This window comes from Biomphalaria glabrata, chromosome 17, assembly GCF_947242115.1.
Source record: "Biomphalaria glabrata chromosome 17, xgBioGlab47.1, whole genome shotgun sequence".
Classification (NCBI taxonomy): Eukaryota; Metazoa; Mollusca; class Gastropoda; family Planorbidae; genus Biomphalaria; species Biomphalaria glabrata.
This window is the reverse complement of record NC_074727.1, coordinates 2012278-2040251: the sequence shown is the minus strand read 5'-3', so window position 1 is coordinate 2040251 and position 27974 is coordinate 2012278. Positions and strand designations below refer to the sequence as shown.

The window sequence follows — 27974 nt, the reverse complement described above, 5'->3', positions numbered from 1 at the left end:
TCTATCCTTAGTACTTAACATTAAAAAAATATTTATTTTGTGTGATTTATAATCTGTACAATGCAACTTATAACAATAAAATGCTATGACAACAAAAAAAAAAAAAAAAAAAAAAAAAAAAAAGAATGGCTGGAGTTTTATGTACGATGCTGGCCAGTAATAGTTAAATGAGCTTTGACATGTGTTTTCTGAGCGCCCAAATTGATTATTAATAAAAATAATAAGGCTTGTTGTCTTCGAGTCCGGAGATTAATGAGGAATGCAGTAGGCCTACTTTCCGTGGCTACGCAGCCCCAGCTGTGATCCACACATTTTGCCACATCCAGCGTATAACCTTTGTCCGCCTGTGGTCGATTTAGTTTTTCTATTCGCCGTCAGTGGATTTTCTTTAGGTCTCCAATGTGTATCCCGCGGCCCTTGGGAGTGACCTCCAGCTGTCTCGTTCTAAAGCCTCATGCAAGCAGGTGCTCTCTTCTTTGTCAGTTAAAGCAAGTTGGTGCCTAAGCTGGTCTTTAAAGCGTTTCCGTGATAATTTAAAGTCTACTCTTTATAAAAACAAACATTTTTCTGTCAAGCCCTCAAAAGTAAAGACATAAGAACATAATTTTAGGCAAAATACATTTAAAAAGAAAAAGAAAAGTAAAATATCTTAACTATGAAAAAAAAAAGTCTAAAAGATATTTAAATATTTAAGCTATACTTAAGCTGTCAATTAATCTACACATGTTAATTAATAATTTGTCACTATACGTAAAACGAAACTGAATAGACAACACTATAAGGAAGTCCAACTATATCACCGAAAAAAAAGGGGGGGTGAATAACGAAATGGCAGTTAAATAAAATCATAAAATTATAATATATAAATGAAATTAATAATAAAAAGCATAATTCAAAGGGATGAAACGGCAGGAAAAAAAAAGCAACGGAATAATCTCATCATATCTACGACATAATAACAATTATAATGCGTGAACTCGTTGTAGAAGTAGTTTTAAAGTAGCACTGGTGTTCTTGGTGATTTTGTTGTCAAGATCAGTAGGCCTAATCCTGCAGACAACATTGTGTTGGTAGTCTGTCAAAGTGTACATTTATTTTACGTCAAGATTTAATTTCTTAATGGAATATTCACATTGCCCCTAGTATTTCTTTTGTTTTACATCTTTTAGTGTATTTAAAAAAAAAAGGGGGCGTGTCTTAGAAAGTGGAGATTCTGGTAAACGGACGTATTTTGCACTACAAAAAACAACAACATATCATTTCCATTTGTCACTAAATTAAATATAATAATTCCATTTTTCTGTCCACTAAATCACCAATTGGAGGAGAAGAGGGGTGTCCAAATGTCCATTATAACGAACGCTTTGCGCTGAAGGTTTAAATTTGTCCAGATATAGCAAATAGATTTTTAAAGTTTACATGGCAATTTAAAAAAAAATTAATCTATATAATCTCTGACTGAGAGAATGCCTGGGTTCGAGTTTCACATTGATATAAAATCTATTTTCAATTTAAACAAATGAGGTTTATAAACAGCTTACTGATGGCAAGAGAAAAATACATTAGAACTAAATGAGTTGAAATTTCGCCAAAAAAAAAAAAAAACACCTAAAAAGCGAGCACACACACACACACACACAAACTTAGCTACACGCATACACACACCGCAAGCGTTAAAGATGACGCAATTGTCTCTACAGGAACTGGAAATCCTCGTTGATGCCGTAATAGGAATTGTGGGGCTGGTCCATCTTGTAGGACAGGGCCTTCTCCAGACGAGCTCTGATTTCTTCGTCACAATTTATAGTGGCCAGTGCGGAGATCTGTTTATGAGAAGAAAATGAAATCATTAATGTTAAACTTAATACTATACATTTTTGGAATTTTGATTGGCTATAAGGTTTTTTTTATTCATTTATACTGTAATCAACATTTAAACATACTTTCTCTGTTTATAAATTTTTAGCTCAACAAACTGTAAGGTCGGGCTATGGCATAAAATAAAACGTTCTTACTGCGTACTTTATGTGTCAATTTTATCAATCAATATTTATGTATATTATATATTTATAAAATCAAATAAGTATTTCAATGCATTTCTTAAGCTATATATAAAGTGTCAATGGATTTAAAATTATATGGTATATCCTATTATTGTACCCTTACATATATACATTTTCATTCAATAGGTCTAGTATTCATAAACTGTATGCGTCTAGTGACAGTCTAGTCCTAAGACAGATGCATATACATGCACGAACTAAATATACAAGTAAGATAATGCAGAGGCGGCCCCATGTGTTAGCGGGGCACTTGCGAGTGTCATAATAGGGCCACGAATATTAATACAATTGACTGACTGTGACTAAAAATTCTCTGTCGCGAGCCCCCATTCCTCCTCCCATTCGCGAGGCTGGGGCTTCCAACTCACTCGCCTCCCCATAAGGCCGCCTCTGTAAAAATAAAACAATGCACCTACCCTCATATCCTGAATGCTGTGACCCAGCTGGGAGAAATGTTCGGCTACTGAGTCACTTAAGTTGTTGGCTCTGACGTTTGCAAGATGGACGCGGAATGTATCCTCCAGTTTCAGGACAGAGTGACCAATAAAGACCTGTCCAGATAGATAGTAATGACTTATTAACAAAAATTAGTGTGCTCAACAACATTAATTCGTTTCACATTTCTTTTTTGACAAATCTAAAAAAAATTAAGTTATAAATGTTTCAAATTTAATAAACCATATTTAGAACGCTCTTTCAAAACAGAAATAAAATTTTCTAACATTTTCTTTTAAATGATAACATTTGAAATCTACAATAACAAACCCATCAGCCTGTTTACAATGGCTTGGGACTTAATGACAGTAATTATAGTCCTACAGCCTACACTGACATCCCATTCGTTGATTAGCCCATTTAATGGTACACAAAAACAGTGACAACAGGTATACGCACTAACAAAAACATTTATATTTCTCGGAAATTTTGGCCTTCTATAGGAAATAAGGACAGATCCTTCCGAAAGAATCCCAATATCAACGACTTTGTTTGTCTCCAACAGAGGACAATGGTCAACCTAGTGACCGTCAAGTTTGGACAGTTTCTGAACAATGTTATTCTTAATTGTTGAGTAAACCGGGAACTAACTTTTTTGTCTAATGTGTTGTTGGTAATTTAATGGTAATGTAATCTCTTCTATAGAAAAATAAAGTACTCCAGTGGGTATATTACTATGGACAGTGCGAATGATCAAGAACCATATAAAATTTCTCAATGACCTTGACTGCTCAATAGTATGACATGGTCTGGACGTGGATGCGTTAACCTGTGTTATGCTCACTGTGTTAAACACTAGTTAAACATGAGCTTCAATGATACTGCCAGCTGTGCTCATGAACTTCCATTGGAATGTCCTTTAGTAAAATGTACCGATACATACAAACTACTGGATTTCCTTATCACACAGAATATTTGTCATATTGGAGGGGGGTGATGAGCGGGAGGGGACCATCAACATATTCTTGAACCCGGGGTACCTCACTACGCCACTGCATTAACGTATTGGTTTGCTTTAGTCTTTTAACTCTTTCTCTCCTTAATTATTTGTCCACGTTTTGAAGGAATTCTTCATTTGCTCATTACTATTTCACTACCCCTGTTATGGTTGGGCTTGAATAGCTTTGTTGTTTGTTATCAGAAAATGTTGTATTTGGTATAGAATTAAACGGAAATGCATGCTCTGTTTATATCATTCAAAGTCAAGTTTAAAAAATTAAACATTAATTTAATTTAATGAGGTCAAAATCAACGATGGTATCGTTGATTAGGAGAGAAAGAGTTAATTATTAGAGGCTTCAATCACCTAGGCAGACAACTGGGAAACATTCCAGGAAACAATGTCAAGCTAATACCTGCGATTTGCTTAATGGAAAGCCTAACTGGCAGACATTACTTGAATATTAAAATCATTTCGTCTTGTTAACTCCTTGAGTGTGGCACCGAATTTTGGGGTTTGATCCATCCCAGTGGCGCTACAGCATAAGAAAGACCCTGGCCTGCTGTAGCACACCTCTCCATTCATGCCAGGACCCTTAGCTGTTGTTGATCTGCCCCTACGTCATCAAGCCACAGTTTAAGTGGTCTGCCAATGAGGGACCTGCCTTTGGCTTTGATAGTAACCGAATAATTTCAAGTACAACTATGAACCATGAACTATGAACAGTTTTTGGATATGCGTAAATTCAGACCCCTCTGATTATTCGCTTATGCTTCCGTATTTGCGACGATGATTTTATAAATGATGAACTGCGGTGGGTATGTTACAATGAACAGTGTAAATAATCATAAATTAGTTATATCTATAACCTTAGCTGCTTAACCCTTAAAACGCGTATGGTAGTTTTAGCCTCTAAACATCAGAATTGTAATTCCATTTTGTTTGCACTCTCTGAAAAACAGCTCAGCACTTTAAGGGTTAACAGTGTTATATGTTAATTTGTTTGTCTTGTGTGTTATTGCTAGTTAAAGTATAACCCGAATTTAAAAAAAAAAATGATTATAGACATTGATTATCTGACCTTGTTGCGCAGTCTGGACATGAACATGTTTGTCTTGTTTGTTATGTAATTGATTGAGAAAGTAATGTGACCTTTTTTCCCTGGTGCTACATGAGACGAAAGCTGAGCTGGTTCGGTCATACTTTAAGACATGTCAAAAGCTACCCTACTAGGTACAGTGAAGGGCGAACGAAGAAGGGTCGTCCACAGAAAAGCTGGCTTGGTGACGTGAAGAGCATACTGGCCTCTCTCTTGATATCCCGCTAAGAATAGCCGCAGACCGGTAATAGTGGAGGGATTTAGTTACCCAAACTGTCACTTCACCACTACGACGAACTGTCACAACGCCACTACGACGAACTGTCACTCCACCACTACGACGAAACTGTCACAACGCCACTACGACGAAACTGTCACAACACCACTACGACGAACTGTCACTCCACCACTACGACGAACTGTCACTCCACCACTACGACGAAACTGTCACTTCACCACTACGACGAACTGTCACTTCACCACTACGACGAACTGTCACAACACCACTACGACGAACTGTCACTCCACCACTACGACGAACTGTCACTCCACCACTACGACGAAACTGTCACTTCACCACTACGACGAAACTGTCACTTCACCACTACGACGAACTGTCACTCCACCACTACGACGAAACTGTCACTTCACCACTACGACGAACTGTCACAACACCACTACGACGAACTGTCACAACACCACTACGACGAACTGTCACAACACAACTACGACAAACTGTCACAACACCACTATGACAAACTGTCACAACACAACTACGACGAAACTGTCACAACACCACTACGACAAAACTGTCACAACACCACTACGACAAAATTGTCAAAGCACCACAATGACGAACTGTCACTCCACCGCTATGAAGAACTGTCACTTCACCACTAGGACGAACTGATGATGATGATGATGATGGTGCCAGATCTTTAACAATAACATTTTAAGGGCGCCAATGAAAATTTGACATCGCAAACAGAGTTGAAATCCTCCCTGTGAGTCCTCTACTGAATGAATCGCGTTTGCTTAAGTGCTAGCTACCTGCCCGTTTTAACTAACACTTTCATCAAAGCGAACATTTGATAGTGAAAGAAAAAAAAATGCTGTGGTGTCCTTGTATTACTTGGCGACACACCTCCATGGAGGACCTCAGAGCAGTGGACACCAGGTGGGAGGAGGCTTTAGACATTGCCAATGACAGATCTTTATGGAGACAGCTTGCAGCCCAATGCGCCGAACGGCGCGGGAGGACCTAAGTCTAAGTAGGTAAGTAAGTGATGTCACATTGAAAGATGGTCATTATGATTTGTTACTGTCAGTAACATTTGTGGTGGGAGTGAAATCGGTGTTTCTTTGTGGTTATTGAGGTGTGAAAGAGTTATATGACTTAGTTAATATATTCCCAGGGAATGAAAATGAACAGTATAGAAATAGTTACATGTGATGTGACCTTAGAGCTTTAGATTGTTGCAGGCGAGAGGGGGGTAGTTAGATGCTATCTTTAAGTAGAAGCAGATAGATGTTTGTTGGCTGTCACAGATTGTTCCTAAATACATAACAAACTTTCATGGAAGTAAATGTTTTTCTGGATTCCTTTAGAAATATATTTGCTATTAATAAGTGTTTAGTATCAATCCGCAGTGATCGTTCGTAAGTAGTCCCTAGTGAGCTCAGTAAAGAATCTGACAGTTACTAGCTAAAACTATTATACAATGAAGAAAACAAGTAATAGGAAAAAATATTACTTTTAAAAAAAGTAATAGGAAAAAATATTACTTTTTAAAAAGTAATAGGAAAAAATATTACTTTTTTTAAAAGAAAGCTTATCTGAGGGAAAGACTGTCTCGTCATATCATCATTTGTAAAAGCAGTCTCAATAGATATAAATACAGTTTATATAGTTTTGAAGCGAGTTTCTTTAATTGAAAAGACAGATTCACTAGTTGTTAAGACGGATTCAGTAATGTTTAAGACAGATACAGTAATTTTTAAGACAGTCTCAACATAAAATCACTTGTAACGAGAATTTCACTATTTCATAAGAGTTTCACTAATTGTAAAGGCAGTGTTCTTATATCTCAGAATTGTAAAGACAGAATTGTAAAGACAGAATTGTAAAGACAGAATTGTAAAGACAGTCTTAACAAGTAAAGGCATGCTCACTATATCGTCAGTTGAAAAGAAAGTTTCACATAAAATGTAAAGACAGTTCCACCATAGACATGAGATCCACTTTATTTTAAAGTCTCACCTTTTCATCTTTCATGCAGATGATGGCGTAGACCACATTGTTGGTGGTGCAGCTGAGCCTCTCGTTGATGTTGAACACCCCCGCGGGCCCCCAGAACGTGGACGACTCTGCCACGTAATTACACATCTGACACCCTGGTCTGTTACAAGCATTCATCCCTCTCTGGTCTGAAATATATTTATACATACACAATAAAGCTTATCAATAATAACAGAGCACGTAAAGGGCACGCCCCTGTATCTCTTCTACTTACTTCCATCGTTCAGTGGATCCGACGCTGTGTTGTAGACTGTGCTGCTCTTTTTCGTGTAAGGTGGGGGCGCTACCGGCACAACGACTGGTGCCTGGGGTCGAGTTCGTCCTGTAATATTTCAATGAATCATTTGCAACAGTTACATCAATACAGTTCATAATGAATACATAGAACAAGAATGAAAGGGATGCAAACAATTGTAACTATGGAAACAGAGAAACACAATTACAGTAAACGTAGTTAGATTTTAGTCATAATATAAAATGGTATTTCGAACAATATCTCACTACAAAACCAAGTCTTGTAACTCTAGCATTCTGGTGATTTTATTTCGAACAATATCTAACTCACTACAAAACCAAGTCTTGTAACTCTAGCATTCTGGTGACTTCGGCCTACTCGAGACAGCTTACGACAGTTCCGCTTATCTTCCATCATTCACTCAGCATAGCCTCCAACCAATCGGCTAACTTCTTCACACCGTCACCATAGAAACACACACATACACACACTCCAGAACACAATTGAAGTGAGCCCAACAATATTGTCAAAAGGTACGCAAAACAACAGTTAGGTAGCTGAGGGATAAAGCAATTTGGTTTCGAACTCAGATGTCTCGGGTTCTAATCTTGTTCAAGACTGGGCCAATAAATTTCCAGATTTTAAGAGCGCCTCAAGAGTTCTCCCTACCTGGCTTTATTTGGGTAATTGCAGTTGGTCATTTTGCTGGTCACATGACCTCTTTAACATTTATACATAGAAATACCTTTACACCATCTGTCTTATAGTGCGCAGGGTCAGTTATGCTGATATTCTTAAAAGCAACCTGAACTTATCAATAAGTAAAATTGAGATATAACAGGTGTAAGTCTCTCTGACTATTTTGCTGCCAAAAACATATCTTCAAAATGAAATTAGTACGATGAGACTTGAATCTATTTAGGCAAACAAAGCGCACGATATTGTGTACTTTCCTGGCTGTCGCACCGCCATTGCGCTGATTTGTTACGAACTTTCCCTATAAGGATTGGTGAACAAAATTAGCCAAGCCTTCGATTAAAAAAAAAACCCAGTTATAACTTTAAAAAAAAAGGGTAAGAAAACCAATGTCAGAGAAAGACAGAGGCGTAGCTTGGTGGGGTGGGGGTGGGGGTCCAAATTTGAAAATCTGGGAACCCCACTTGAATGGTGCCCCAAAAATTTGTGTCCGAAATGTGTTTTTACATTAAATATTACGCCATTATCTCATGTCACGATGTCGAATGTCAAAATGCAAAGGCTCCTAAAGAGGTCGAGCCCCCCCCCCCCCTCCTCCGGGTCCCAAATTCCTAGCTACGGCAATGGAGACAGATGCTACCTAGGATCTTTCTGTAACATCTCAACTCCATTGCTAGGATCCTCCTCTCTAGCTCTGCAGTCAGCGTCCAAGACCTCGACTTATACATTTTTGTAAAATATATTTACTTCTACACACAAAGTAACTTCAACCATTTTTAGATCAATAATTTTTATTACTAATTTGGGTACTTCTGAAGTTATTTTGATCTTCCCCAAAGCTCATACCTGTGAATTATGATACCTTACAAATAAAAACATTAAAAAAAAAAAAGCCAACGAAAGAGGCAAGATGGCCCATAAAAGAGGCAAAGAAAAGAGGCCCAAGGATTCCTATGATGATAAAGCTAAAACTGAATAGCGCAAATTCTGAGGTTTCCTTAAAAAAAAAAAAAAATGCATTAATACATCGGCTAAAGATGTCGACCTAAACGAAACTATTTGAGTCCGGAATAAATGCTTAAACAGGAGGGTACCTCTTATTTCTCCTAACAAAATGATTGTCAGCATTAGAAACTATGTAGCCAATAAAGAAACAAACAAAATATTTTCTTTTAAAATACAATCCAAGGGAAAGAACTCCGTACTTTCAACTACATATTTCAATAATGTAGAAGCTATTTCGATATCAAACACAATAGTTAATCAGAAATTGTTAATGGGCTAATTGGTTGATTTTTTAATTGATTCATGTTTTATTAGGTGCAATAAAGGTATTTTATTGCCCACCCCCCTCATTTTCCATAAAATCACATAGAAATATAGGATGCGTGTGGCGCCACCCTCAAGGTGGCGCCCGGGCCATCATGTCCCTTACCCCTCACTACGCCTCTGGATACAAGCTTTGTAAAAAAAATGAGAAGAGCGATTTCTGTTCTACAGAGACACAGAAATTGTTTCAGCCCCTTAATAGTGTTACAATTCAGCCCCCTGCGCCGGCATTTATGTTTGCCTGGTCACAGGACTGTCGCCATTGACCGGAAGCAACACGAAGAGGTGTAGGTGGGGTTTCCGGGAAGTGCAGGTAAGGCAAATCCTAGATCTGTTTTGATAACCTCAGTTCAGAGGCGTAGTGAGGGGGGGGGGGGGCAAGGGGGCACGATGCCCCTGGCGCCACCCTCAGGGGGAGGGCACCACAAGCAGCTTATTTTTTCTATTTGATGTTCATGGAAAATTGGGGATGGGGCGCGAATAAACTACCTGGCCCCGGGCGCACGTTTTGCTTTCTACCCCTCTGCCTCTGTTTCGTATTTGTTGTATGTACAAATAATTCTTTAAATATGAGTTGCCTTACCTTGCTCCTAAGATGAGTTGTCTCCCATCAATTAAAAAAATTATTCTAACAAAATACTTTTAATGATTAAAAAAAACTACAACCTGTTAAAATATTTAACAATTTAAACTAGCTCAAAACTTCAAAGTCGCTATTTTTTTATTTGCTCTAGAGTTTTGTACACAACTGTAGCTAGCTCACTAACTTAAGTAATCTAGGTCAAGATTTTTTTTTAGTGTTGTCAATTTATCTAATTTTAGAAGAAGAATAAATATTGTTTAGTTTCTCTTTATTATGTGTAACGTGTTATTAATTTTGAATGTATGGATAAGGTTAATAATAATTATTTTAAAAAAAAAATAAGTGTACGCTAAATGAATCTATGGAGATGCTGTGGCTGAGGGGTAAGACACTTGGAACCGGAAGTCCCGTGTTCGAATCCAGGTGAAGACTCTCGGTGGGTCACTTCGGGGCCAATTTTGAGTTTGTGTTTCCACACAAACTATCTTTGTAACCTTGTTAGTTCTAGAGTTATGATCCATAGTTGCCACAATTCGTAATTTCGCTCTTAGAAAACCAGACGAAGAGATAGGTAAAGGTAAAAGCCAGTGGCGTAGTTAGACTTAACAAAGACCAAGGCAATGTGTAAGTTTAAGGCCCTGTTATATTTATTATTTCCATTTGATAACGTGGACATTGTGTGTTGATGCATGCTTTTTTTTTTGGTTGGATTATCCCCCTTCTTATGGAGTGAGGCCTCTTTTTATTTCTTGAAGTTTCATACCTCTGGTTATTCCGGCCTCAAATTGTTTCGTTTAGTTGGACATTTATAGCCGATGTATTAATGCAATTTTTTATGCATAGATAGCATATGTTCCCAATTTAAGACATTATAAGAGAACTTGAGAAGTACCCAAATTAGTAAAAAAAATTATTGATCTAAAGATAGTTAAAGTTACTTTGTATTTACAAGCAAATTATAGTATGAAATACAATGGAACAATTTGACAAGTTAAAAATGTTATTAGTGTAACTGTTTCATATGTAAAAAAATATTTGTTTTCAATGTTGCTTTTGACTGATCTTTGACAAATGTAACACTTTTATTAAAGAATATATTTACAAAAATGTATATCTCGAGGTTTTGGACGCTGACTGCAGAGCTAGAGAGGAGGATCCTAGCAATGGAATTGAGATGCTACAGAAAGATCCTAGGTAACACATACAAAGAGAAACAAAGAGATTTAAGACAGGGTTACTGCAGCGATTGGACCCCACGATGACCTACTAACTATTGTAAAAGAACACAAACTAAAACTCTCTGGCCCCACTACTAGGTCTTTGAGACCTTCCTTCAGGGAAAAGTAACAGGAAAAAGAAGAGACAGAAGGAGAAAAGGATGGGAAAACAAAAGAAAAGAATGGGCGTGCCAGCCATAGAAAAAAGCTCTATCCAAGGGAAAACAAACAAAGAGATAGGTCAAAGGTTATATCTCGAGGTGAAATAAAACAGCCACTGGATTTAATTTTAAAATAATCTTTCATAGTCAGAAAAGTGAACTGAGAATAAAAGCAGACAATTCTAGAACATACAAGACATTTTTCATATGATTGTCAACAACATATTAAATAAAGATATAGATCATAATCTCTATATATAATTCTCTTCATGGCCCATTATTTCTGCAAGTCGGACAAGAGTTACCCCACGTAACTTTTGCAGCGAAAAAAAAATTGTTGGGTTGGGGGGGGGGGGACCAGTAATCTTCTCTGTATTCAGGCGTCACTAAATAGCATGGCCGGACTTAACCATTTCGGGGCCCTATGCGAAACGGACTGCGCGGGCCCCAATTTAGGTAGTGATAAAGAAAATAAGTGAAATTTAGGAGTTTGAATTAGAAAAAAATAAATTCGCCTTTGCATTTTATTCGTTCTTTACTACGTACAGAATTACTTTACGAGCCTTGCGTGTAGCGAAGTCATACAGTATATCATAAAAAATTTTGAGTTTTTAAAAGATTTTAATAATTTCCGGAGATTCTCAGGACATTTTCGTATATTTTGCAATTTCAGGAGATTTCCAGGAGCTCATGGTAAATCAGGAGGCAGCAGGAAATCTGTTATAAGTTATAAAATGGTTTAATTTAATAATTTACACCTAGAATTAGCGCGGGTCCCATAAAAGTGAGGGGGCCAACTGCGACAGCATAGGTTGTGTGGCCTAAAGCCGGCCTTGGTTAGAGTCAGCGTGCGAGCATGGTGTCCCGCATGGTTGATTGACGTAGACACTTGTTAGCCACCCCCCCCCCCGTCTTTTTTTCTGCCCTCTTTCGCCGCGAAAGTTACGTGGGGTAACTCTAATCCGACTTGAAGTAATAAAAGAGTTATCTTTCCATGACTTCTTCATCGCGATTTAGAATGTCGGCATGTGTGCGTGGTGTCCCGCATGGTTGGACGACCTAGAGAATTATATATACAGATACAGATGTCTGATGCAAGGGCGCTTGTCAGTACGTGTGTGTGTGTGTTTGCGTGACCTAAAGAGAATTGATTATGTAAGTTTTAAAAACCTAAACTACGTTTAGAAAACAAAAAGAAAAACATAATAAAAAAAAAAAAAAAAAGAAGCAACTCGGAGTTGTGGTTAAAACAGAACATTTATTGTTATTAGCAAAATAAAACACTTAATGAAAGTCATTGACTGTTAATAGAAAATATATAAAAGAAAAGTAATATAGAAAAATACCATACACGTAATTATTAACTCAAACACAATTTCGTGTTAGAATAATTTTTTTTTATAGTTAATTGGTCATCGCCATGTTTTAATTACTTGAGGATATTTTAAGTGAGATTCACTTATAACAAAAATAAGATTCACTTCCCGGTAAATGAGATTCATAGTGTAAAAAAAATGAGATTCACTTTATCATTAATGAGATTCAGTACTTTATAAATGAGATTCAGTATGTTGTGGGTTACATTAATATTATGATGAGATTCATTTTATAAATTTATAAGATTCAGATTAAAAGCTAGTATGTACAGATTGTATTACATAATAACAACATCATATAGAAATAATATTAATAGCTTAAAGTATACACTTGGTGCCATAGGGTTATAGTTATAGGGTTAAAGTTTTTTTTTAATATTAAATGAGTTGGTTAGGGTTACATTTTTTGTTGTGTGTATGTGTGTATGCATATTATATGTGTGTGGTCATATGCGCTACCTTGTGTTATATTCATGTATTTGTGTTTGCTTTGTTTGTTTTTTGGTTTGTGTGTACATGTATGTGTATTTATGTGTGCGCATTTATGTATGTAAATATATTTGTGTGTGAATAATCACCGTTAAATAATTCAGACAAGATGTTTATCTTGTGTGTTAAAAGTTATACAAAAAATGAAGTTAAAAGAAAGTTTAACTTTAGCTAAGTGTAAATTAATGAGACGAGAATCCTCTCCCTTGATTCCAGTGCTAAAAATAAATCCTAAAACAAAGACCCGTGACTGAACTGTGGTAGACGTTCTGACGTTGCTTCTTTTTTTGTTAAATCACATAAATTTTAGTTTCCTAGACTACTACTACAAAAAGGCTACCAATGTGGCACAGGGCTACACAATGCTACTTATAAGGCGGGGGCGTACTACCTCTGTCGTAGTCATTTCTGTAGCTTCTTGGTGGAAGGCGCCTCTGTGGCTTCTCAGGGTTGCGTTTTGGTGTTTTCACCCTGTAAAGATAGAAGTTTTTTTTCTTTCATAGCTTAATAGATTACTTAGATCTATTTTCTGTTGAAATTGTGAATAGTAAATATTTTAGATTGATAATTGCGACACTCTGACCTTAAACCCTGATAACTGAGCGAAGCTTATGTTCGGGTTTTCGAAAACAAAGTAACTTCTCATGAACATGGCTGTAAGGTCCGATCTAGATAGGTTGGCTCTTTTGCACAGAAGTCAGCATTGGTTTAGAACAGTGATGCCCAAAGTACGGCCCGCGGTCCAGATCCGGCCCACGACGTGAGTCCATCCGGCCCGCTGAAATGTCGGCACAAAGTGTAGAAAATACCCCCCCCACCCTTTTTTTTTCCAAAAAAATTGTGAAAATGTATCTTTACTTACGTTAGAGGCTTAGGGCCCCTCAATTTTTCTCCTGATGATAAGTTCCATGACATTTAACATTTGTGCGTTTATGAAAGAGATATCTGAGTGTAGAATGTACGTTTTCTACCAGTAAAAGTGAACGGTTCTTTACTTTTTTGTGGAACATGATAATAGGCCAACATATTAGTCTCATTAGGAAAGTGTGGCTATTTAAAAAACAACAACAACATATAAACGACATTATAAAACAAATATGACGGCATTCTTGGTTTGAGCCGCGAATAAAAGACTGTTAAACTAAGCCTAGAGATTGGAGGATCGATGAGAATATTTACCAAAAAGAGACAGGAAAACGACTCGAATGTAAAGCTAGCTACAATGTGGCTCATATTCTAAGCACAGAAATGAAGCCCAATCTTACTGATATTTTACGTAGAGAAATGAAGTCATCTTCTGACGCGGTGAAAAAAAAAGATACAATTCAAATATCCCATAAATTAATGAAGCACTGGTTTCAGGTCAATATCGTTTTGTAGGCCTACTTTTTGCTAGTGTGGCCCGCCTCGCGAGTGTCGGAAATAAAAATGGCCCGCAGGTCGAATTAGGTTGGGCATCACTGGTTTAGAACTTTGACAAAGCTTATATCACTCCACTCTGCCTAGTAGAAAGTGTTTACACGTTGTATTTCTCACATACGTTCTAGCTATCAAGTTGAAATTGTGTACAATTATTCATTTGCATAGACAACATATAAATCAATAAAATAAATGAATCAATTAGTGAAATAATTGCTTTTAGTTAATTATTTTCCCTGAGTAGAAATTGATATGGAATAAGGGAATTAAAGTAAGAGAGATATAGTTGTAAGGTTGGAGTTATTCCCCTTAGATTAGTTTTTTTTTAAAGGATTTTTTAATAATTTGCTTTTTTTAAATTTTTTTTTTTTTATCAGCTATCCTCTTTATCATGTCACCTCAAACTTAGACAAGTGCGTGCCATGAGAAGTGATCGTGGGCCCTTTTTTTTTTTGTTTCCTTTTTAAGTGCAATCCTAGCGTGAGAACTTAAGATTATAGTCACAGATCAATCAGTGAGCGTAGTTTACCTTGTTTTACTTAGGTGCAGTTTGTTTTTTTTTTACTACGGAACATGAATATAGGAGTTAGAAACACGAGCTTTGAATGACCGGAAGTAAGGGGGCATGAGAGAGCCAGAGTTAAGTCAGTTAACGAGGTAAGAAGTAAATCAACCAAGTAACCAAGTAGATCTCTTATCCTGCATTTCAAGGCAGTGTGCATTATATTTATCTATAATGTTAATAGAGATAGGATTGATGTGAGACAATTATCTAACTGTATATTCATGATAATTCATGAAACCACAACAAATTTCCGTAAGGGTCAATAAAGCAGTATTAGTCTTAGTCTTATTTTATCTTGACGGGCTAAGGCATGTGTCACGTCTGCAGGTAGTTCCTGTGTTGTCCAGGCTGCACACGAAAGCTTTCATCTTGTATCACGTTATAAAAGTGAAGCGTGGTCGAGAGGCTAAGTGCGATTGAACTTGGCTTGGCTTGGCTACCTAGAAGGGGGCTCGAGGTTCGACACCCGACTCGGGCAGAGTTGTGTTTACTGAGCGCCTAAAGGCAGCACGGAAAACCAACTTCTAGATACCCCCCCCCCCCCACCCTCACTGGTCCACAAATGAGATTGGCCCAAAAGCGCTCTGAGCATGCTATAAGCATGAAAGTAGCGCTACATAAAAGCTACAATAAAAATACTAATAAAAGAATCATTTGGAATTATCTTTATCTCTCTCTGAAGTTAATCCGTTTAGCTTCGCATTTCCTTTTAACTGGCTTCATGGTGAAGTAAAGTTCTCCTTTTCAATCCTTGCAATCTAGAGACCACGTGATGGTCAGGTCGTTTGTTCCTTTGTTTCTTTGGCCAACGGTTAACGATATGGCCGTCACGTGGCCAGAGCTTTACTTTCACCTAAATTTAAGTCATGTGCTAATTAGAGTTGGGTGCAATCGGGGGAATCCTTAAAAATCCCGAAAAATCCCAAATAATTACGGTTCTTTAAATGAAACACTACGTTTCTTATCTTATCTTATCTTATCTTATATAATACAGACGTTACTTCAAAAAAGAAGATGATTACGTCCTACGCGTCATGCATTTAGTCATGCATATTAACCAATGACTTAAATTCTGCCAAGTCACTGGTTTTCCTGGCTAGCTTAGGCAACCCATTCCATGCTCTAATAGCACTAGGGAAGAAGGAGCATTTGTAAAAATTTGTCCTAGCATATGGGACGAGGAATGTGCCTTTATCTCTGTGTCTTTCAGAGTATTTTATTAAATTTTGTTTTTGTATTTGAAGATTATGGTTCAGTGTTTTATGTATAGTTGCTACTTTACTTTTGAGTCTTCTGTCCTGAAGGCTTTAAAAAGTCTTCACCGAGATTTGAACCCGGGACCTCTCGGAAGCCAAGCGCTTTGCCACTCAGCTAGCACTCCCCCCCCCCCACCTGATTGCTTGAATAGTTCCCTATAAAAGAATTTTAATATTCTGTCTTACAGACAACATGACTAACTCATTTACAACAATGAACGAAAATAAATCAGCCTTTAGGATGGCATAACTTCCGAGTTAATAGTTGGGAATTTCACAACTAGTCGTCTATGCCAAAAACAAACATACAAATTCGAAACATTAAAAGTAAAGAATTCATTTGACAGATGCCGTCTTTAGATAAATAGATTTTTTTTTGAATAAGCCAAAAAAAAAATAACAACGTACTTTCGTCTGAAGTATTCCCCAATGATGAAGAAAGCTGAGATCCAGTACAGGACAACAGAACCGATGACCAATCCTCGAGAAAACCCGAAGGTGTCATCTCTATGAATGTAGCCACTGATCGTGTCCTTGCCCACAGAGATCTCAAAGAAGACCAGAGTCAGAATGAGCAGCACACCTGGACGTGACAATAAGAACAAATTATTAAAAATTGTAATAATTTAGTAATCAAGGTGGTGCTGTAATTAACATGTGGAAAAAAAAAAATATATATATATACGTTTTTTTTTGTTTTAAATATGGTATGTATCAATATTTGTTTCAGCACTTCGATTCCATTTATATTTATGAATTTGGCGCTACGAATTTCTTAAAGTCACATTTTCACGATCAGGATGGCTGCCTGGTCGGTTGCGTGCTGGACTGTCGTTCGAACTTATCGATGGTCCCGGGTTCATACCCTGCCCGCTGCCATCCCCAGTCGTCCTGCGGGAGGTTTGGACTAGGAAGTAAATAATCTTCAACTCTGAAGGAAGCCCCGAAACATGTAAAACATTTTACAAACATGTTTACATTTATAAAGGTGTTAAAATCCGGATTTTTTTTTCTACCGATCAAATACTAGCCGAACACCAGCTGAGTTAATCTTAAACCGAGTTTTCAACTCAATTATACAAGAATATAAAATGTAGTAAGATGCTGGCCAACTCTGATTACAAAATCACTACATCGAAGTTATGCCATCCAAAAGGCTGATATATTTTCATTCATTGTTGTAAATGAGTTTGTCAAGTTGCCAGTATGTCTGTGAGACATCATGATAGAATTCTTTCAGAGGGAACTATGCGAAACACATGGTTTGATATCTCTAACTAACTACTGCCTAACACAAAACATATGGTTAGATATCTCCAACTAACTACTGCCTGACACAAAACATATGGTTAGATATCTCCAACTAACTACTGCCTGACACAAAACACATGGTTAGATATCTCCAACTAACTACTGCCTAACACAAAACATATGGTTAGATATCTCCAACTAATTACTGCCTGACACAAAACACATGGTTAGATATCTCCAACTAACTACTGCCTGACACAAAACACATGGTTAGATATCTCCAACTAACTACTGCCTAACACAAAACAATTGGTTGGATATCTCCAAACTAACTACTGCCTAACACAAAACAAATGGTTGGATATCTCCAAACTAACTACTGCCTAACACAAAACAACTGGTTGGATATCTCCAACTAACTACTGCCTAACACAAAACATATGGTTAGATATCTCCAACTAACTACTGCCTGACACAAAACAAATGGTTGGATATCTCCAAACTAACTACTGCCTGACACAAAACAAATGGTTGGATATCTCCAAACGTGTTAAAGACAATATCCACGCCCACTTATAACTCAATCTAATAAACACACACACTCTCACATCTTACACACCCCTGCTCCCGACGCTAATGTGTAGTAGCATGTGCTGGAAGCTGCGGGTCACCGACTAATGATTGTTTTTTTCAAGGTTGACTCCTGAAGCATTTCTTGTCAGGTTATAGCCACAAGGAAGTTTTTTAAATTCATTTTCATTCTCCTGTCTGGGCAACCAGACGAGACTAACGAGAACCACCTGAACCATGCTGACTGGTTTGGGCACAATCTGTTCCCAGGTTTGACTCCTGCTGAAGACTGGTATAATCAAATTCGAGATTTTTAGGGCGCCTCTGACTCCGCCCAGCTTTCATAGGTACAATACATTAGTTTTTGAAAAGTAAAGGTTGTGCTGGCCAAATGACACCCTCGTTAACTGTAGGCCACAGAAACAGATGACTTTTACATCATCTGCACTATAGATAGCAAGGTCTGAAAGGGGAACTTTTTTGTTTAAACTTTGTTCGCCTTTGCCCCTTCTGGCAGTTATAACAGTTCCGCCGGATCCAATATCTGAGATTTCCATGAAGGCCAGCAGTTTATATTTGCCATTGAAAGCAATCTATAGTTTTAAGAGTTCTTACATTCATTTCCACCCCAGGCAATAACAACCTTACAGAAAAAAACAATTTAACAATTTAAAAAATAAAATGATGATGTGAATGCATACATTCACAGATCTCTTAAGCTAATTTCTGGACATGCTAAATATTTTTTTTTGACAATTACCTTCTGAGATAGACAACAGGGCGACAGGCACGCCCAGGTTGGCCTCTCTGCAACTTCTGATGAAGACGCCAGCACAAAACAGCTGCAGTACAAAGAAACCGAATATAATGGCGAGGATCCCCAGAACAAAAGCTGTGAAGAACACCCCTGTAAGAGATGAATGTAATACAGAAAATTAAATGTAAGAAGTACAATTTTTACATTGTCTGCCCTATTGCATTGCCATGTGTGGTATTTCAATGTAAGAATAAATAATTCAATGTAAGAATAGGTGGTTTATCGTATGAATAAATAAAACAATGTAAGAATAAATAAAATATTGGGGGTAACTAAACAATGAGCTATATAGCGTGAATTTGTGTTGCTTAACTTTGCCCACAAGTAGCTGCCATATTCGAGGCACAAGTAGCCTTCCATATCTTAAACTCCAATGACCTATTCAGAGTTGTATAACTTTGAAATCTCAGGAGATACAGAGATACTAGATGTCCCGGCAGTATCGAACATAGATGACTATCCAATTCTTTGCGTTGAAGTAGCATCAGCAGTAAAAGCCCTGGACATATTGCAATATCTTCGGGGCTCGCAAAGACCTTCCTTCGGGGAACAGTACCAGGAAAAAGAAGAAGAGGCAGACAGAGAAAGCGATGGGAGGACAACATAGAAGAATGGACAAGGCCTACCATTGAAGGACATTCTAACTAAGGCAAAAGACAGAGATGAATGGAGAAAGACTGTCGACGAGTCTTGCATGGTGCCCCAACGGTCCAACAGACTAAGGGATAGTTAAAAGGTAAGGTAAAAGTCAACTTTGTCTTAAACTAGACTACAAGGATTATTATTATAGCTTTTATATAGCGCTACTTTCATGCTTATAGCATGCTCAGAGCGCTTTTAGTCCAATCTCATTTGTGGACCAGTTGGGGGGGGGGGGAGTATCTAGGAGTTGTTTTGCCTTTAGGCGCTCAGTAAACACAACTCTGCTCCGAGTCGGGTGTCGAACCTCGAGCCCCCTTCTAGGTAGCCAAGCCAAGCCAAGCGCACTTGGCCTCTCGACCACGCATGTTTATTATGCAGTGGTACAGAACTATATACAAATGAAGTTTACCGAGATAACAGTTACATGCAGACGACAGCTTTATATTATTGCGATCTACATTTACACGTCACTTCATTTCTGCCTGTTAGTTTTCTTATCTTATTGTAAGAACGTGACAAGAAATCATTTAATATTTAGTGCCATTATTTAAGTATCAACTTTGTGTAATTTAATGTAAAAAAAAAATTAAAAATATTATCAATGATAAAGAAGATCTCCAATTAGTCTTTCTCTCTTTCTCTTTCTCCCTCTCTCTCTCTCTCTCTTTCGCTCTCTCTCTCACTCTCTCTATCTCCCTCTCTCTCTCTACCTCCCCCCCTCTCTCTCTCTCTTTATCTCCCTCTCTCTCTCTCTCTTTCGCTCTCTCTCTCACTCTCTCTATCTCCCTCTCTCTCTCTACCTCCCCCCCTCTCTCTCTCTCTCTTTATCTCCCTCTCTCTCTCTCTCTCTATCTCTATCTCTCTCTGTATATACATATCTCCCTCTCTTTCTTTCTCTCTCTCTTTCTCCCTGTCTCTATCTCCCTCTCTCTCTCTTTCTCTCTCTCTATCTCCCTCTCTCTCACTCTCTCTCTCTATTTCTCTCTCTCTATATATATATATATATCTTTATCTCTCTCTTTCTCTCTCTTTCTCTCTCTATCTCTCTCTCTCTCTCTCTCTTTCTCTAAAAGGTTCAAAGCCCAAATCTCACTATCGAATGGAAGCTGATTTACATATGGCCTGATATCAAATTTAATAAAATACCTAGAGAGACACAAAGATAAAGGCACATCCCTCGTTCCATATGCTAGGACAAATTTGTACGAATGCTCTTTCTTCCCTAGCGCTATTAGAGCATGGAATGGGTTGCCTGAGCTAGCCAGGAAAACCATTGAGTTGGCAGAATTTAAGTCATTGGTTAATATGAATGACTGAATGCATGACGCGTGGGACGTAATCATCTTCTTTTTTGAAGTAACGTCTGTATTATATAAGATAAGATAAGATATCAATAACATTTGAATTATCAAGTTAAGCATTATAAATGAAAAGACTGCCTTTATGTATTAAATATTAAATTGTTTTCATTATGACTTTGCAATATATTCCTAGCAATGGAATTGAAATGATTCAGAGAGATCCTAGGTATCACATACAAAGACCGCACTTTAACCGAAAAGAAATTATAGACAGGATTAATAGAGCAATTGGACCCCATCATGACCTGCTTACTTTTGTCAAAGCCATGGGAAGACAACATAAAAGAGTTGACAGCATTTATCGATGGTCCCCGGTTCAAACCCTGCCCGCTCCCATCCCCCGTCGTCCCTGGGCGAGGTTTGGACTAGGAAGGAATTATCTTCAACTCTGAAGGAACATCCGAAACATGTCAAACATTTTACAAACATTTTACAAACATTTTACAAACATTGAAAAAAAAATCTATCCAAGGCAAAAGAGAGGAATGAAGAAAGACGGTAAACGATTCCTGTGTGGTGCCCCAACGGTCCAACAGACTAAGGGTCAGGGTGAAGTTTGGCGACGGTGATTGCGGCTATGTAACATTGAGGTCGCCAAGGATTGAACATCGGATTATTAGCGTTTCTGCTTACTATTGCACCAAGCCGTTATTATAGCGTGAGTAACAAACAGATTTAAGATACTCACTGGACCCATCAGAGAAGTTAATGTTAGCTCGACAGTCGTTGTTGGATGAACAGCTGAGGATCAAACCTGGTAGATACAAATGTAGGTGTGTGAGTAATTTTGTTTTAGCAGAAGGCTCACACTTTTATTGCAATGTTATTACTAAAACATCGTTTCTTTCCATTAACATTTTTAAACTCTTTCTCTCCTGATCGACGATACCATCGTTGATTTGACCTAACTAAATTAAATTAATATCTAATTTTTTAAAACTTGTCTTTGAACTTATATAAAAAGAGCATGCATTTCCCTTTAATTCTATACCAAACACAACATTTTCTGATAACAAACAACAAAGCCATTGAAACCCAATCATAACAAGGTAGTAAAATAGTAATGAGCAAAATGAAGAATTCCTTTGAAATGTGGAAACATAATTACGGAGAGAAAGAGTTAATAATCTTCTACCTACAAACAGAATATCTGAATATTTAGTTTGAAATTTAGACCAGCGTTTCTCCACCATCACCTATGATTGCTCCACATGCTGATAAAGAAAATAGAGGTGGGGGGGGCAGAAACGAAGTCTCCTTTTTTTTTCTAGTTCAAAAAATCTCTTCAGTTGCTTTCTAATTATGAAATCTTATTTGAGTAGCCTTTTAATTAATAAAGTTCACATTATTACGAATGTTTAAAAAATGATATCTTTCATTTAAGTGACGCCATTTCATCCCCTAAGAAGGAATTTTAGATATTATTTTCGCGAAAGGCGTCTTCTACAAGAATGGATTCAGTAGGTCTTCTGAAGAAATGGAATTGTGTTCTTGATTGTATTTGGATGTTCAAAATTATTTCTGATGACCAAAACAATTATACTGGTTAACTCTAGAATCGCATTGGCGAAGACGCAACAAAATGCCTCTCTCACTTAATGTACTCATCAATGTTTGAATAAATATAAAGATGTTCACTGATACTATTGTAGGCGTCAAGGTTTCATGGTCTGGATAAATAGATCTTATATTTTTAATAACTTGCATTAGATTTTCTTTGTACTCAAATAAGTTTCTAGTTATTTCGATGTTTTGGGTGTGCAGTATATAAAAGGGGGAGATAATAAGCAGGAGGAAAAGAGTTTTTTCAAATATATTTCAAGGGGGTCGCGACCCACAGGTTGAGAACCTTTGGTCTAGATCTAAAGGCGAATATTATTAAGTATAGTACATTGATATAATTCGATTTAAAGACGATATATCTATAAAAGGATATGTGGTGTTTTGCTTTCTACATTCATCTAGCTTTAAGAGCAATATAATCGCTCCATAAGTTATAAAAAAAAGGTATTGTCTTTTTGAATAAAATAATTTGTAAATGTTTTTCTTGTTAGGGGATTAAATTGGCTTCTTTTAAACAAAGAAAAATAATTGGGTATAAGTAAGTGCCTTGCCGAACGCTGATGTATTCTTGATGCAAATAGTTTTGAGAAGGTGGCGCACAGACGTTCTGATTCTCCTTGTTATATCCTACCTTTGAAATACTTCAGACTCACGGAGTTCGAATTGATCAGATCTTCGGTGACCTCTGACCAGTACGGGGTGAACATCCCGATGGCCATCAAGACAAAGGCCACCACATGTATGCAAAAGGAGAGAGCGTAGAAGGTGGTGGGCTTCTCCGACTTCTTGGTCAGGCTCAACATTTCTCTTTGTTTTAGATGTGTTTCATTTGTTTCATTTGCTCCGACTGTAAATGGACGCTATATGGCCGATCTTGCTGAGGAGGATAATGTGACAAGAATAAAAAAAAAACACTGCAGAGAAGTGTAGAGCAAGGCTTATTGAGCTAGAACAACTCATAAACTGACCAAAGATACGTATACAATAACACAGTGCTTCTCCAGCTGTGGTCCGCGGACTCCCCCATGGAGCCAGCGAGAAGACCGTAATGGATCTACCAAAAATGAGAATTATAATACCTTCTTCGATAAAAGTTAATTTAATCGGATAATTAGAATAAAAATCAACTGGCCCCTCAGTACTGTTTAATAGGTCTGTTACGAACTATTATTGAACTATTCTTGACGCAGCTTGGCCACACAACAATAATTAATAATATTCATGATGTAGGATTATAGTTTTCTCAAATTTACTTATTTAACAAACTTATTAATCGCTCTAGAAACTTCTCTACTTTATAAAAAATAAATACATAAATTATAGATTTTATATAGCGCTACTTTCATGCTTAAAGCATGCTCAGGGCGATTTGGTCCAATCTCATTTTGGGACCAGTGGAGGGAGGGGGGTATCTGGGAGAAGGTCTTTCCGTGCTGCCATTAGGCGCTCAGTAAACACAACTCTGCTCGAGTCCGGTATCGAACCTCGCCATTCAGAGAAGTAGGCCGAACTGTCTTTCAAAGTTTCCAACAGACGACCCTGACTCCCCACGACACACCGTCATCAGTCTGGATATTAATTGAGCACATTTTCTGATTAATTGTTACATTAGACAGTGGTCATTCATGTTTGCTAAATTATGTTTCGCACGTCCATCCAACCGTTAGATCATGGATCACTATTTCAAGCGTTGGCAGACATCTGAAGGGTAGAGCGTAATGGACCTCATTCACCAATCGTAAACAAACAACATTTAGCCACGTGGTGCTCTGTCTCTTCTATACAATTTACGATCTCATGTTTAATTCATGATGGTTGTCACGTGACAGTTTTTTTTTTGCGTTGTTTTATCAATAAGATCACGTGACTAAATGTTGTTTGTTTACGATTGGTGAATGAGGTCCATTAGTGAACATGAACTGAGACACGAATCCGCAAGACAGGTCCCACCACATAAGACAAAATTACGTAAATATGTTCCTGAATATTTACTGTTCGGATTTCTAGCGTACAAAGGCAGCACTGACCAGTCACAATCTGTCCTATGTTTTAATGTGTTACCGAACGAAAGTTTCAAATCTGTTAACTTTTCTTTCCTAATCGACGATACCATCGTTGATTTTGACCTCCTTAAATTAAATTAATGTTTAAATTTTTTAAACTTGGCTTTGAATTATATATAAAGATCATGAATTTCCCTTTAATTCTATACCAAATACAACATTTTCTGAAAACCAACGACAAAGCTATTGAAGCCCAATCATAAATTAAGAATTTCCATTTCCCTTTAATTCTATACCAAATTTTCTGAAAACCAACGACAAAGCTATTGAAGCACAATCATTAATGAAGAATTCCTTCAAAAGGTGGAAAAATAATTATAATGAACTAAAAGACAAACCCGTAGATTTATTTAAACGTCAAGTGAAAGCGTATACAAATCCGAAGAAAATTAATAACAATTCAACAGCAGTAAATGAAACAATTACTACGGCTTCATATATTATTGCATTGCAAAACAAACAAACAAAAAAACACACGGTTGTGGACAGGGGCGGACTGGCTATATGGGCATTTGGGCAAATGCCCGGTGGGCCGGTACCCAAATGGGCCGGTAGGGCCACCGAAATGCCTGATCGAAGTCACTATGGCACCTATCAAGTTGTTAAAGGTTTTATAATATCCTTATTATGTTATTATTATTATTTTTATAAAAGGCCCTCTGAGCGTCGAGTTTAAACAAAAAATCTTTCACAAACATTACAGTGTAATACTCTTTTAATCAAACACATTTTCCGAAAATAAAATGTAAAATGTAGACAGTGCTACTAGGGCCTTCATAATTGCTGATTTGAAAAGACGATATATTGCTCATTAAGATATAGAGTTCACTGTAAGCATGCATATCGATACATTATCAAACTTAACAATGATTTTTAAGGACCGATACACCTAGACATGGATGCCCATCACATGATAGAGAATTTGTGGGCCGAATTTTATAGAAATGCCCGGGCCGATTTTGACACCCAGTCCGCCCCTGGTTGTGGAGTTTGGTCATGCCAGCCGCTTTAGAAATATGAGATTCGGGCCGTCAAATCACGCTGTTTCGGGAGTCCACTAACCTAGGCAAAATGAATGTTGTGGCCCTAAATGAAATTTAAAACAAAAATAAATAGAAACAGTGAAAAAATAAAACTACGCAATTTTTTTAACAAAACCTGCCCGTGTCTTTCTAAATTGAGTGAAATTCTTATATCGCAATTTCCGTAGTAGAGATAGACTTAGACTTGTAAATATTAAGTTATAATTGAGATCCAAGTTTTCCTTTCTTTTTTGTCCTGTGTGAGGGCCCAACAATAGGAGGCCCTAGGGGGCAGCAAAGTTTGCCTATTCCTTTGGCCTGCCCTGCTAGCTGTGATCTACATATTTTGTCACCCCCAGCTCAGACAAACCCATTGTCTTCCGGTGGTTGGTTTAGCCTACGTATTAATACACGAATTTTACAGGTATCTTAATTATATTACAATAACCCTAATGGTGTAGAAAGATCTCATTCTCTTTTTGACTTTGGATATAAAAAGAAAACTATATATTGGAAAACACTGACTTACCACCATGGTGTAGTGTTTGATAACACACCAGCAAGTGTTTCCGATCTATCGTATCCAAGTCTCATTCATAACATATTGCCCTCCCCCCCCCCCACACGCACACACGTTTTTTTTTCCCACCATGGTACCCCCCTCACTCCTTTTGTCAGTCTACTCTTTCACCCTTTTCACCGTCGTCATTGAGTAAGGAAAACAGACATTGGACGCCGCGTGAACACAGAATTGTAAAAGAGCGCGTTCAAACCTCGTTCTGAAAAGACGCGATCGCGAGACGTGGAGGTGTAATCTATCATTAACTAATTTTACTGGTATATTTAGTTTCTCTGGCAGGGGCGGAGATCAGAAAGTAGCGCATTAAGATGACGTGAACTAATTTTACTGGTATTTAGTTCTCGAGCAGGGGCGGAGATCAGAAAGTAGCGGATTAAGATAACGTGAACTAATTTTACTGGTATTTAGTTTCTCTGGCAGGGGCGGAGATCAGAAAGTAGCGCATTAAGATGACGTGAACTAATTTTACTGGTATTTAGTTCTCGAGCAGGGGCGGAGATCAGAAAGTAGCGCATTAAGATGACGTGAACTAATTTTACTGGTATTTAGTTCTCGAGCAGGGGCGGAGATCAGAAAGTAGCGCATTAAGATGACGTGAACTAATTTTACTGGTATTTAGTTCTCGAGCAGGGGCGGAGATCAGAAAGTAGCGCATTAAGATGACGTGAACTAATTTTACTGGTGTTTAGTTCTCGAGCAGGGGCGGAGATCAGAAAGTAGCACATTAAGATGACGTGAACTAATTTTAATGATATTTAGTTCTCGAGCAGGGGCGGAGATCAGAAAGTAGCGGATTAAGATAACGTGAACTAATTTTACTGGTATTTAGTTTCTCTGGCAGGGGCGGAGATCAGAAAGTAGCGCATTAAGATGACGTGAACTAATTTTACTGGTATTTAGTTCTCGAGCAGGGGCGGAGATCAGAAAGTAGCGCATTAAGATGACGTGAACTAATTTTACTGGTATTTAGTTCTCGAGCAGGGGCGGAGATCAGAAAGTAGCGCATTAAGATGACGTGAACTAATTTTACTGGTATTTAGTTCTCGAGCAGGGGCGGAGATCAGAAAGTAGCGCATTAAGATGACGTGAACTAATTTTACTGGTGTTTAGTTCTCGAGCAGGGGCGGAGATCAGAATGTAGCACATTAAGATGACGTGAACTAATTTTACTGATATTTAGTTCTCGAGCAGGGGCGGAGATCAGAAAGTAGCACATTAAGATGACGTGAACTAATTTTACTGATATTTAGTTCTCGAGCAGGGGCGGAGATCAGAATGTAGCACATTAAGATGACGTGAACTAATTTTACTGATATTTAGTTCTTGAGCAGGGGCGGAGATCAGAAAGTAGCACATTAAGATGACGTGAACTAATTTTACTGGTATATTTAGTTCTCGAGCAGGGGCGGAGATCAGAAAGTAGCACATTAAGATGACGTGAACTAATTTTACTGATATTTAGTTCTCGAGCAGGGGCGGAGATCAGAAAGTAGCGCATTAAGATTACGTGAACTAATTTTACTGATATTTAGTTCTCTGGCAGGGGCGGAGATCAGAAAGTAGCACATTAAGATGACGTGAACTAATTTTACTGGTGTTTAGTTCTCGAGCAGGGGCGGAGATCAGAAAGTAGCGCATTAAGATGACGTGAACTAATTTTACTGGTATTTAGTTCTCGAGCAGGGGCGGAGATCAGAAAGTAGCGCATTAAGATGACGTGAACTAATTTTACTGGTATATTTAGTTTCTCTGCCAGGGGCGGAGATCAGAAAGTAGAACATTAAGATGACGTGAACTAATTTTACTGGTATATTTAGTTTCTCTGGCAGGGGCGGAGATCAGAAAGTAGCGCATTAAGATGACGTGAACTAATTTTACTGATA

General features: G+C 37.7%; 1 protein-coding gene across 2 annotated transcripts; it reads right to left on the bottom strand.

Moving 5' to 3' along the window:
* Positions 1 to 107: 107 nt before the first annotated feature.
* On the bottom strand, positions 108 to 26144 carry LOC106057768 (uncharacterized). 2 transcript variants are annotated; one of them, XM_056015311.1, is made up of 10 exons: positions 26041 to 26144; positions 23058 to 23303; positions 21552 to 21617; positions 18804 to 18950; positions 16631 to 16805; positions 13374 to 13453; positions 7111 to 7218; positions 6858 to 7024; positions 2480 to 2614; positions 108 to 1823 (listed from the first exon to the last, which is right to left on the bottom strand). In XM_056015311.1, the coding sequence occupies exons 2-10, from the start codon at positions 23227 to 23229 to the stop codon at positions 1695 to 1697; spliced, it is 1179 nt and encodes a 392-aa protein (XP_055871286.1). In that variant the 5' UTR covers positions 23230 to 23303; positions 26041 to 26144; the 3' UTR covers positions 108 to 1694. The 2 variants fall into 2 exon arrangements, with proteins under 2 accessions (XP_055871286.1, XP_055871287.1); XM_056015312.1 differs by having other exon boundaries at positions 23058 to 23299; positions 26041 to 26075.
* Positions 26145 to 27974: the final 1830 nt, after the last annotated feature.